A 12,574-nucleotide genomic window follows, 5' to 3' on the forward strand; every position below is an offset into this window, starting at 1 on the left:
CCCCGCCTGGCTGGGGGAGAGGAACGGAAGGGGATGGGAGGCGGAGGAGCTGGGAAGGAGGACAGAGCAGCCTGACCTGGAGCAGCTTCCTGCCGGATGGAGGAGGCCAGGCTCCGTCTCAGAGGCAATGCCCCCCTTCCTGGGTGGGGTGCGGAGTGGCCTATGTCTGGGTGCCTGTCGGGAAGGAGCCGGGAGCTGCGGTCAGGCGGGGAGACAGCCATTGACATTCTGATCAGGCAGCGAGCTGCTGAGTTATTATTATTATTTTTTGAGCTACTTATAGCAATTTACAGAAATCATTTAGGGACTGTTTAGGGAGAAGAGAAAAGATGAAGACTTTTAAAAGCAGGGCTCAGGGACAGTTTGATGCAGATCAGCTTTGCAAGGATTAGAGAAGGAGAAGCTGGGTTCTGAGGGGTGTGGAGCAGAGGAGGGGGCTGCAGGGTTCTGGTTTGGCAAATCAGGGCTGGGCGCTAGGGCGCAGCAGCGAGGGATGGGGGAGAAGGAAGAGCGGGGAGGGTGCAGTGAGCAAAGGGCTGAGGCACCTGTGAAGAGGCAAGTCAGCCCCACTGCATGAGCTAGCCATTCTATGCCTCAGTTTCCCTTTTGGTGACTGGGGTGCCCATATGAGTGAAGCTTATGGCACTGGGGCCAAGCTGAATGCATGTGACTCCGGGGGCTGGGGGAGGGGCCTTGGGACCCAGAAGCACAGGGCAGGGGGAGTGGAAGGATAATCTCCAGAGTTAGGGTCCCTTTGCCACTCCCTGTGCTTGGGCAAGTGCTCCCCCTCCTTAAACCTCACACTGGGGGTAATGAGTGCCAATTTCTCAGGCTGTGGAGAGGTGTGCATGTGATAGGGTGTCTGGTAGCCATTTTTGAGATGTCACAGAGTCCGGGCTCCTCCGTTAAGCTGGGGAGCTTTGAAGGGGGGGCACCTGGCACTCAAATACCCCAGGGCAGGAGAAGGACCAAACCGGCCTGAAGCAGATGCCTGGGGAATGCAGGCCATGTGCATGCGTGTGCTTGGTGTGTGTGTGCACGTGTGCATGGTGTGCGAGGGGGAGAGGTGGGGCTCCTGCAGAGGGGGAGAGGAAGGGGAACGGAAGGAAAAATAACACAATCAGTCACACACTTAGCAAAGGCTTCCACACTGTTCCCATCGCATGCTGTGTGGGGACATGATCATTGGAGATGGAATCTGGTTTGTCAGTGTAAACATCACACCTGCTGCAGCAAGGCCCCCAGATACAGTCCCTGCGGAACCTGGAGCCGGATGGGGGGTGCTCCCCCCTGTGACCGACCAGCTTCCTCCAGGATGTCACTCCCTGCCCACCCCCAACACCCTCATGCCAAACCCCTGTAGACATCATAACAAGCCCACTGGCCCGGGAGCCGGGGGCCTGGGTCTTCAGTCTTTCCATCTTTTAAAATAGGGATAGTTCCTGGAAGATTGAGCTAAAGCTCCCTTCTAGCTCTCCTGTCCCAAGTTCCTCTGGCATTAAGTATCTCACCCTCCCTGATGCCAAGGACTGTGAATAAGGCACAGCCTTGCCCACGAGAGAATGTTAGTGTGCAAACTGGCTTGTGGCGCAGTTCAGCAAGCACTGATGGACCGCCAGCTGCAGGCAGGGCCGCGTAAGGAGAGCCACAGTGAATTCTCTTTCCTTTGGCTGATATTTTAACAATGAGGCTGATTTAGTGTCTCTTGTTTATTGAGCATCCAGCACATGCTGGTGTTAGCTCATCGACTCCCCATGATCTGAGATGGAGTTACTGCTTACTATGAGACCCCTTTACAGATTAGGAGACTGAGGCTGAGAGCACAGAATTGACTCCCCAGTGTTGGAGGCAGAGCTGAGTATCTACATTCTGGGTTGGAGATACTCATGCACTGCTGGAGTCAACTCACCAGCTCACAGAGACTTCAGCAGTGGCTGCTGCGAGATGATAGGAAACCATGCTTGCCCCCTCTCCAAAGTCCAGGAGAGGCCAGTCTCCCAGCTCCTCCACTACCCCAGCTTTGCACTGCTCTGAAACCATTTGCATCCTTGTCCCTGTGTCCCCATCGCTGCACATCCAATGTTTGCCACAGTGCTCGACATGGAGTTTGTGTATGAAAACATGCCAGGTATTCCTCCAAGCACTTTACATGCATTAATTCATTTATTCATTACCACAACCTTATGAAGAAGGTACTCTTTCTTTCTCTCCCATTTTATAGATGTGTAAACTGAGCCACCCGAAAAGTTAAGTAATTTTCCCAAGACCACACAGCGAGGATATGGCAGGTGAGTGTGTTCGTGATTGAATGAATGAATGAGTGAAGGAAGGAATAAATTTCCTTGCTTCTCATTCCTAGCACCATTTAGCTTCCAGATCTCTCTTCCCAGTGGTTCCTGGAGTGGAAAGAGTGAGAGGATGGGAAGGAGCAACTTCGGTGATTTGTTCTTTCACACTATAAGTATTAACTGAGCATCTCCTTTGTGCCAGGTCCCGGGCTAGGTGCCAAATGCAGCAGTGAACAGAACAGTATGGCCTGGGTCTCAGGGGGTTCCATTCCAGCAGTCCATCTATGCGCAATTAAAGAAGCAAAGACGTAACTATGTAAGACGGCAGGTGAAGGGAAAGGGAGCAGGGCGAGGGGACAAGGTGAGGGGTGCATTTGGAGAGGGGCGGCGAGCGAAGGCTAGGGTACACGCAGACCTGAAGGGGTGGTGGGGACCAGTCGTGCTTATTACATGTGGGGGAGCAACAAGTGCCAAATCCCTGAGGTGGGAGCAGGCCTGGTATGTTTGAGGTCAGCAAGGCCGAAGCTGAGCCAGGGAGAGGGAAGATGTGGTCAGAGAGGTGATGTGGGGAAAGGGGCAGATGGCGTGGGCCTTGTCAGCCCCTGGAAGGCGGGGGCCTTTCACTTTTCATGAGATGGAAGCTTCTGGAGGGTTCCGAGCAGGAGGGTGATGTGGTCTGACCTAGAGAAGGAGAGCGACTCCGGGAGGTGGCCCTGGGCTGCCCACCCCACGCTGGGAGCTATAGCCTCTGAATGACTGGGGGCAGGGATAAGGGCTGGAGAAGGACCGAGCAGGGCAGTTCTTCAAGAAGGACTGCAGAAAGGAGAGGGGGCCCAGCTCAGTGGTCCCCAAAACCCCTGACTCCAGGGCCCCAGAAATACCACCAAGGGGAGAAACTGACCCGGTCCTTTGGGCCTGTCTAGGCTTGTACTGTCCAGTTTGGCAGTCACTAGCCAGCGGCTACTGAGACCCTGAAACGTGGCTGCTTCAAATGGAGGTGGGCTGCGGCGAGCATAAAACACACGCGGGATTTTGCAGAGTTAGTATGAAAAAACAGAATATAAAATATCTCAATTTTTATACTGATCGCCTGTTGAAATGACAATATTTGGGGCATACTGTTTAAAACATATTATTAAACCTTAATTTCAAACAAAAACAAAAAGAGAGCTTAATTTCACCTATTTCTTTCACTTTCTCTAACATGATAACAAGAAAAAATTAACTGACATATGTGGCTGGCATTTTGTTTCTAGAACGCACGGTGCTGCTCTGGTGCGACAACAACCCCCGTGTCAAAGATAGGGAAACCGAACCCCAGGGGAAAGATGGCTGCTGCCTCTCTTCCACATACAGGACAATCACCAGCTGTAGCCAGGAGGTCTGCTCCCCTCTGGGCCCGCCAACCCCGTCCCGTGGGGCAGGGCGAGGCCTGGATGTCATGATGCCTAAGGAACCTCGGAGAGACCCAGAGTTGGGGAAGAGCCCCCTCACCAGGTGGAGGAAGAGCGCGGTGGGTGAGGGTCTTCTGGGTGGGTCAGGTGACTCCTAAGGGCTCACCTGGTACGGATGCCAGACCATTTCCCAAGTGCTGAGTGTGCCAGGCAGGGCGCACAGCCAGCCGCGGTCGCCTGCGCCCACCCACAGCCCTATGAGTTGGGTCTCTTATTCTTCCCACCGTTTGCAGATTAAGGAAACTGAGACCGAAAAGTGACTTGTCCTCGGTCCCCCGGCAAGGAGTGGAAGCGCCTGTCTCAGACCAGGAGCCTCAGGCCCCAAAACGTGCGTCCCCAAGTGCTTCTAGACTGCAGGCTGGGAGCAGGCATTTCCTGGGTGGGGGCTGGCTGCTGGACCCAGGATGCTCCCTCTACCCCACATTGCAAAGTAGAGCTGAGGCCTGTGGCAGTTTTCCCTGGGAAGGGAGGGAGGGAGGAAGAGAAGGAGTCAGAGGGCCCGGCAGCTGGCCACTGCTGTTTTTAAAATAAGCAGCACGTTGCTAGGAGGCATCAAGGGCAAAAGAAAAAGAAAAAAGATTAAAAAAAAAAAAAGACCCCAAATAATACAAAGAAAAAAAACCCCCAAGCACCAGAAAACAGCTTTCTGGGAAGTGTCTGGCGCTGTCTTAGGCGTGCTTCCCAGCAGCGAGGCCTGGCTCCAGGCAAGAAGGAAGGAACCCCAGGAGCGTTTACCGAGGCCTGCGGCAGGGCGCAGGGTTCGTTCTGGCCCTTCCATGTATACTGCTCTCTCTTCCTCGCGGTAGTCTAGCCCGAGAGGTGATGTAGTCCCACTCTGCAAGTGTCACAGCTGCTCCTGGGCCGGTGGGGGGGGGGGGGCTGTGGCATTTGAACCCTCGTTTGCATGACTCAAAAGCTCACCCTTCATTCTCTGACCTCACACTGGCTCCTGAGCCTTCCTGGAACCCAAATGCCGAGAGTGACTCTGGACTGACCCTTAGCCTCTGGTTGCCGGTGGGAATGAGAAGGGAGCCTGAGTCTCGATTCAAAATAGTGAGGGAGGTCAGTCTCTCTCAGTTCTCCAACACGGCCACCTTCTCCAGTGACCTCAAGACTGGATGGTAAAGCAAAGATATTCCATATGCCAAGAGTGGACAGAACAGGCTGTGAGCCACAGGCAAGTGCCTTTTGCTCTCTGGGTCTTAGTTGCTAAAATAATAAAGTGAGTTTCTACATATTGAGCTCTTACCCCGCAGGCTCTATGCCTCACATTTGTGATCTGATCTTACAGAAGTGGAAACCAAGAAGCAGAAAAGTTTAACGACTTCCCACAAGTGAGGCAGCTGGTACGTGGCAGAGCCAGCACTCACACTCAGATCCGTCTCTCTGGTTCCGAAAGTGGGCTCTTTGCCATGGGGTGGTATTTTGGGTGACTTCTAGTGGCCTTTTCCCATCTCACAGCTGCAACAGCTTCCAACATTGCTCCAATCTGCATGTTGCCCCCAGACCAAGTTATTGTTTAGAACTCTGCTTTGATCATGTCACTCCCTCACTCCAAAACTCTCAATAGCTCCCCAGCACTCCAGAGAACAAAGGGTTAAAGTTCTGAGACGTCTTAAGAGATCATCCAGCCAAAGAATTACCAACCACATTCTCTGCATTATGTCTCATACCCTGCTGCTCCTACACACAGCTCGGTCCTCCCTGAGTTGGACTCAGAACAGACCAGCCACCACTCTGCCCTGTGTTTCTGTCTTCCCCAGACATCAGGCATACCATAGATGCTGACCGATTAATCTTCCAGGGGCAGAATGCGTGAACCTGATGGAAGTGGCACCTCCACCATGGGGCCTCCCTTGATCCCTCTAACAGGCAACAGGTTTCTCCCTCCACAACACCCTGTTGACCTTCCCACATATCTATCACTCTGCATTTTATCACCATCCCTGCAGACCTGTCTCAGTTCCCCAGGACACCACGCCAGACGCTCCCCGAGGAGCAGGCATCGTGCCTTTGTCTTGGCACTCTGCACAGCACAATCAATGCTAAGATTGGCAAGCAGCATGTCTCAACTCTTATTATGTCCCAGGCACTATTCTAATATTCAACATGCAATAACTCATTTATTACAGTCCCCACTCGGGCAGGGTCCAAGAGGGGACCCCAGCCTCCCATACTAAGCCAAGCCCTCTGCCTCTCGCCCTCACCTCAGAGGCTCATCAGAAGTCGTACATCCACTTTGGAGGGAAGAGGAGGGGGTCCTACCCCTCCACCAGTTCCAGCCCTTTATCCCGGCATTTCAGACCTCTCATGCACCCGGCTGGCAGCTGGCAGTTTTTCTCCTGCAGAGAACAGGCACTGAAAATTGAGACCATTTCTCTGCTGTGTTGGCAGCCGAGAAAATGGCAACTTTTCCGATTTCCAATCCAAGAGCTCCTTCCTATTGGACGAGGGCCCCGTACGCCTTGTTCTCCCAGAAAGGACAGAGCAAGGGAGAGAGTGGGTTGTCCCAGGGTGGGCCTCCTCCCTGGCTAAGAGGTGTGGACACGCTGTGGCGGCGGGCTGGTGGCCGGAAGAGAAGGTGACCAACTAAGACACTTGCAGACCCAAAACAAGGCAGAGAGGTCAAAGCAGCAGGTAATCTCAGAGAATCAAGGCAAAGTGGGCTTTGCATTTCCTGAACCCAAGAGTCTCCAGCCCTCCTGGTCGTTCTTGAATTAGAGTGGCATATAATCCAACAGTTCAGACAAGTGCATACAACACACCTACAGCCGATGTTTTCTTTTTTTTTTTTAAAGAAAGAGGATTAAAGAATCAGAATCTGTGAAAGAAAGTGAAGATTATTTAGCAGCCCAATGCCTCAGTGGAGATGAGGACAGCTGGCATTTGGCTTCCAGCACGGAGGGGTGGACGGTGTTTGAGCAGGAAGAGGCTGTGGGAGACAGAAAATAGCATGCAGTTTACAAGGACCTGGGGTGGGGGCTGGGAGTTACTGCTTAATGGGCAAAGTTTCTGTTTGGGTCATGAAAAAGTTTGGCAATGGATGGTGGTGATGGTGGCATAAAATGTAACTGATAACACTGAAATAGACGCATTGGTGGCTTAAATGGGAAATTTAGTGGTGTATCTAGGTTACTACAATAAAATTTGAAAAAGACAGAGAAGAAGGAAGAGGAGAAGAAGAGGAGGCCATGTAACCAACTCGAAACAAAGCCCCATTTTACAGATGAGGAGGCCAAGGCCTGGAAGAGCCCTGGATGAATCACAGTTAATCAGGTAGCAAGAGGTCTGGGAAGCAGCCTCCCGATTCTTTGGGTGGCCACTGCTGTAGTCTGGACCATGCACACCCTGGTCCCGCCTCGGATAGGGTGGTTGGGGGGCCATAAGATAGGACTGCGGGGAACCAGCGGGCTGAAGAGACCCTACAGAGGCCCTTGTCTGCAGTCCCCGGGGGCAGGAGCTTATCCTCGCCTGCTCCTGAGTTTTGGAAGTTGCAGGTACGGGTCGGCTCGGGTCACTGTCAGCTCTGAACTCTGCACCTCCCCATTTCACAGAGAGGCCCTGTAAGAGCCCCACCCCACCCCGCCCACCCTCCCACCCCTCACCGAGCTCTGGCCCCAATCCCTCCCAAGGGCGCTCTAAGCCCAGTCCTGCCCTAAGGCTCTCACATGGCCAGACGCTCTGCCCTTGGATTCGGATAGTCCCTAAGTCTGTTCCCTCATCTCCTTCAAGTCTGCATAATGACACTTAATCAACTGATCATTCTTCTTAATATTGCCTCCCCCTCTCAACTTTGGACCACCTATAGCGCTTGTGGTCTTCCAATATCCTATATAATTTATTTAATATGTTCACTACTTATTGTCTGTCCCACATCCAGGAGAATGTAGGCTCCAGAAACGCAAGGGTGTTACTTTGTTCACTGATTAAATCCAAGTACCTAGAATAGTGCCTGGCCCAGAGCAACACTAAGAGAATGTCCAGTGAGGGATGGGGAAGGCGCAGGGTGGGACCCGTGTGTACAAGTACATGCACAAGGGCTCATTCACTAATCTGCTGGTCAGTCATTACATGTCCACTTTATTCCAGACATCCTGAGAGGTCCCGGAGATACAGTCAAGCACAGTTCAGGACCGTCAGGGAAGCCAGACAGTGCACACACATGGCAAATCTTCAATGAGTTAGGAGGTATGGGACCATAAAAAGAGGTCTTGGTTTTTCTGGAAACCAAGGTGGGCTTTCTGGAGGAAGTGGTAGATACCTTTTGGCCTGAAGTAGGAGATGGGGTGGAAGAATGTTCTGGGCAGAGGGAACAGCATGTACAATGGCTCTGAGGTAGAAAGTAGCATTCTTCACTCAAGGGGCTGAAAGAAGCCTAGTTGGGTGGGGCTGCAAGAGGGTGGGGGTCAAGATGAGACTGGAGAGGATGGCAGGGCCGGCTGGCAAGGGGTCTTGCCCAGGTACACGGGCCCCTGTGGCTGTGTCTCTCTGTGTCTGGGTTTATTCCACGCAGACAAGAGACAGAGAGGTATGGCAAGAAGAGCTCTATATTCAGAGCCAGAAAACCTGACTTCAAGAACTGGTATTGCCAGGACTTTATGGAGTCTCAGCTTTGTTCTCTGTAAAATGGGGATAACAACTGCTGCCTTCACATAGCAGCTGCTGTAAGAATCCAAGGAGATCACGGCTTTGAATACAAAGAACTGTCATAACCCCAGCGTATGAGCATGTGGCCACGACCATGTGGGTGTGCACGCCAGCAGGCGCCTGCGCTCCCAGCACCCCCCGACACCGTTCTCCCACCGTGACGAGTCTGCTGCATCATCTGTACCAAGCAGCCAAAAATACACTCACTTCTGGCCCACAGCCAGACTCCCCAACAGCCCCAGGAGCCGGGGTGCATGGGGAGGCAGGGATGCCGGCAGCGTGGGGCCCTCCAACCTCTGGGCACACTGCAGACCCTCACCAGGCAGGCGCATACCGGCCACCTCTGAGGGTGGCGGCTGTGCCTCCCTTGTCAGATTGGGGCTTCTCTGAAGATGAGACTGTGCCTCCTTTGTCATACTGGGGGCTTCCCGAGGACAGGAACGCCTCCCATCCTCCCCTTTTCTCCCCCAGAAGAACAGAGAGGGGGGGTCCCTCGATGTGACTGCGGCTGGGCTTTTTTAAGGGCTTACCACTGAGGGACTATGACCCCAGGGAGGGGTTCCTGGCTGTCTTTTCTGTCTTGGAGCCAGGGTCCTGCCCCCGAGTGCTGGGACTCTTGGCACGACATGCCTCTGAGAACCTAGACCATTTTGGGTGTCCTCTCACCTATGAGAGCTGGGTGTATCACTCTCCCAGCTCCGAGAACCATAAGAAGCAGACCCAGGAACAGAGACAAGCAGAGAAAATTCCACCAGCAGCCACACGTCCCATCCACTGTCTCTAGTTTGAACCAAGCAGGAACAGTCATTCAAGGGAAGAGAGTAACCAGTTGCCCATCCTCACTGGTCAAAAAAAATGTGGGCGAGAATACAGCTAATAGGATTCTAGTTAGATAAAAAGCAGAACTTCCCAAAGGTAGATAACTATCTAGATAATTTAGGCAAAAAGATTTTCTTCAATTACCATTTTTACCCTTCTGTTTGCACTGAATTATTCATTTTTGCATTCATTCATTCATACAATAAGCATTGAATTATCTAGGTAATTGCTTCCATTTTCTACTTCTTCCTGCTGGGTTGTCTGCCAGCCAGCAGGACCTGGGTAGATGTGTGGAGAAGAGAAGGGAAAGCTGAAAGAGGCGAACTAGTCGGAGGGAAGAGGATGATGACTTCTGGCCCCCGCCGGGGCTGCCGCCACCACGCTGAGGGCTGGCCTGCGCCCCTCTGTCAGCACACCGGCCTCCCTGTCCCGGTGCCTCCCTCCCTCCATCTCCAGAGACTGGTGCAGTTGCTAGTATAGTGTTGGCACTCCCTGATATACTTCCCCACCTCTGGAGACTGCTGGAATCTGGCGCAGCCAGCCAAATCGGCGATAAGGAGGCCCGCTTCTCATTTAGAATGAGGGAGAAGGAAAATAGGAAAAGAATTTATTTTCTTAAAAAAACAAAAACAAAACAACGGGTTCATTAATCTCATATTAAAATTCTGTGTTGAGTACTGGCAAGGTAGAAGGAGGAAGGACCCTGGGGAGGGAATGGGAAGGGAGGAGCAGATGTACCTGTTAGCTTCTGCGCAGACATCGGTGTGGGAGCTGCGGGGTGGGAAGGGGTGGCGAAAGATCAGGGAGGTCAGAGGGACTCTCCATCACAGAATGGAAGAGCTGAAAGGGGGCTTGGCGAGCATCAGGCCCCCTTATCTGGGAGAGGAAAACAAGACATGGAGAAGGGAGGTGAATTTCTTGCAGCTACTCTGTAAATTGATGACAAAGCCAGGATTTGAATCCACATCTCCCGTATCCTGGATACAATGGCTTTATACAGCCTTGAATTTCAAGAATCTGGGGTTTTGTCCCATCTCCCCAACTGGATTTTGAGCTCATGATAGGTAGGTCCTTGGCAAGTGCTATTAACCTTACTGGTGAACACCCTGTCTGCTTGGGACCATAGTCTAGCTTGAAACCTGAAAAGTATCTTTCAGAACTCGCTGAGAGAGAGGGGACGACAGCAGTGCGGGATCTCTGCAGGGGCTGGAGCTGACCGACAACCTAGGAAGCCTGTTCAGGCTGGGGCACCGGGGTTCTAGTCTTGATTCTGGCACCCACTTGCAGAGTGACCTCAGCCAGACTCTTCCCCGTGCCACATGAGGCTTGGATTTTGTGGGTCTGTGGTCTTTTTCAGTTCCAGCTCTGTGGACATCTTTAAATGCAGGACAACAAAAGTAAACCCTCCCCTTTCCCCACAGGCCTCCCCCGGGAGGATGGACCAGACTGGTGGGGGGAGTTGGGGGATACGTTGCCTCTCAGGGTCTCAGTTTCTGCAGCATACTGAGCACTCACTACTGATTTCAGACCTGAGGGTCTATCAATTCCCCAGTGAGAGAGGACCAAAGAGAGGCTGGAGTCCGGCCATGGTGCTCCCAAGTGGGCTGACCTCCTGCAGCCAGGGATCGAGCTATTCTCAGAATGGATTCTAATAAAGCTCATTTGCTGCAGCCAAGTTTATAACACATCCCCACCTACTGGTCTTGAACATTAGCGAGGGTGTTCCGGAGCACGCAGCTCCGCGGGGCTAGAAGGAAGATGGGTGTGGGAGAGAGGAGACAGCATGATGCCTCACTCCCAGCAGCAAGGAAGCCCCCTGAGGCCCGGCACTGACCCTCCTTCCTGTCGTGTCCCTCCTCCATCTCCAAGGGAGCCTAGGGCTTGGCGACTCAGGGAGGGAAGAGTGGACACGATCGGAGGAAACTCGAGGCTTGCTAGGCTGGGGCTGGAGAAGGAAGGACACCTGCCTTTGAGATCATGTATAAAGAGCAATACAGGACACTACATGTCTATCCTGTGAGACCCTGTATAACATGTCACCCAGGACTCATGTCCTGTGTGTGCCACCCAAGGGGCGTGGCAGGGCCGTGCGTCCAGGAGTCCCTGCTCCATCCCATTGTTCTGCTCATCCTCTCCCCTTCCCTCTTCTGCCGCACACCCCAGAGCTCCCTTTTAAATTGACAATGGGAAAGGGCCCCCGAGTTGTCTTTCCACCTGATTCATTTCTGCTGAGCACCTACAATGTATCAAGCACTGAAGAGTAAAAGCCAAACTGGGTAAGACATGGCTCCTGACCAAAACGTAAGTGTGGGGGTGCAGAGAGGCATGTGAACACACGCACACACCTCTTTTGCCCATGCACACTGCAGCCTGTGAGGAGACGCATGCTAGAAGACAGCATGAAGTGCTAAGGTAGCACTAGAAAGAGATCAATTACTTCTGACAGGGTATGGAACAAGTGGTGAGAAGCCGGGGTGGGAAGAGGATCTGGGAAGGCTCTATGGAGGAGGTGACCTTTGAGCCAGAAAGGGCAAGATGGGGTAGGGACCACAGTGCTGGCGGAAGATGGGAACCAAGAGGAAGGCAGCCCAAGGGCAACCTGCCCGGTGGCGTCAGAGTTCGACACATGCCCAGGCCATTTGGCTGCCAGTCTGGCTGTGTGGTCAGAACCATGCGGCCTGGGTGTGGTCAGAATCCTGCCAGGCACAGAAAACTGTGACTACCCCACCCTCAGAAACCCTGACCAAAAGTTATCCTGAAGTGAGATTAAGTTCGTGTACCCTTTCCCCGACCAAGGGAAGGTTTGGGTGGATGGGTGCAGACAGCCCTGAAAGAGGAAATCCAGAGGAGTAGGGGTGGGTGGTGGGTGAGAGAACCTTTGCTATTCTGGCCTCACCCATCTGGAGGATTCTCAGCTTCGAGCATCTGCAGCACTCTTCCCAGAGGAAGGTGAAATTGAGGCATGGAAGAGGGAGAAGACTCAGACCTCAAAGAAAGGAGCTTGGACAGGAAGCCAGATTGTCGGGGGGTGGGGGACGGTGCCTGCTACATGAGGGACCCCTCCCCACCGCCTCAAATAGCTTCTTCAGATCTTGCTAGTCCCTCGAGCAGGGCACCGTGCCACATAAGCGTGGGCTGCGTGGAGAGACAGTGGCTCTGCCTCAACCGCTTCAGGACTAACAGGGCAGAGAAGCCACTGACACCAAACTAGAAAACAAGACAGATTGCTAACACTCGGAGAGAAGTACATCTAGGACATCAAGGCTAAACTCGAGCTGGGTCTTAGGAAGCAGGCAGGATTCTGGCAGGAGAGAAAGGGGAAAGGACCTACTGATGCCAGGCTGAGCAGTCAGGAAGGTGGGCAGT

The 12,574-nt window shown here is 53.0% G+C and overlaps 1 protein-coding gene across 1 annotated transcript in view; it reads right to left on the minus strand.

Moving 5' to 3' along the window:
• The window catches only part of TMEM132E (transmembrane protein 132E), a 53,359-nt gene extending 44,638 nt beyond the window's left edge, over nt 1–8,721 (minus strand). The window contains exon 1 of the mRNA XM_077163272.1: nt 8,597–8,721. Within this exon, the coding sequence (XP_077019387.1) occupies nt 8,597–8,721 (125 nt within the window). The remainder of the gene's footprint in view (nt 1–8,596) is intronic.
• Nucleotides 8,722–12,574: the final 3,853 nt, after the last annotated feature.

Source organism: Tamandua tetradactyla, chromosome 6, assembly GCF_023851605.1.
Source record: "Tamandua tetradactyla isolate mTamTet1 chromosome 6, mTamTet1.pri, whole genome shotgun sequence".
Classification (NCBI taxonomy): domain Eukaryota; kingdom Metazoa; phylum Chordata; class Mammalia; order Pilosa; family Myrmecophagidae; genus Tamandua; species Tamandua tetradactyla.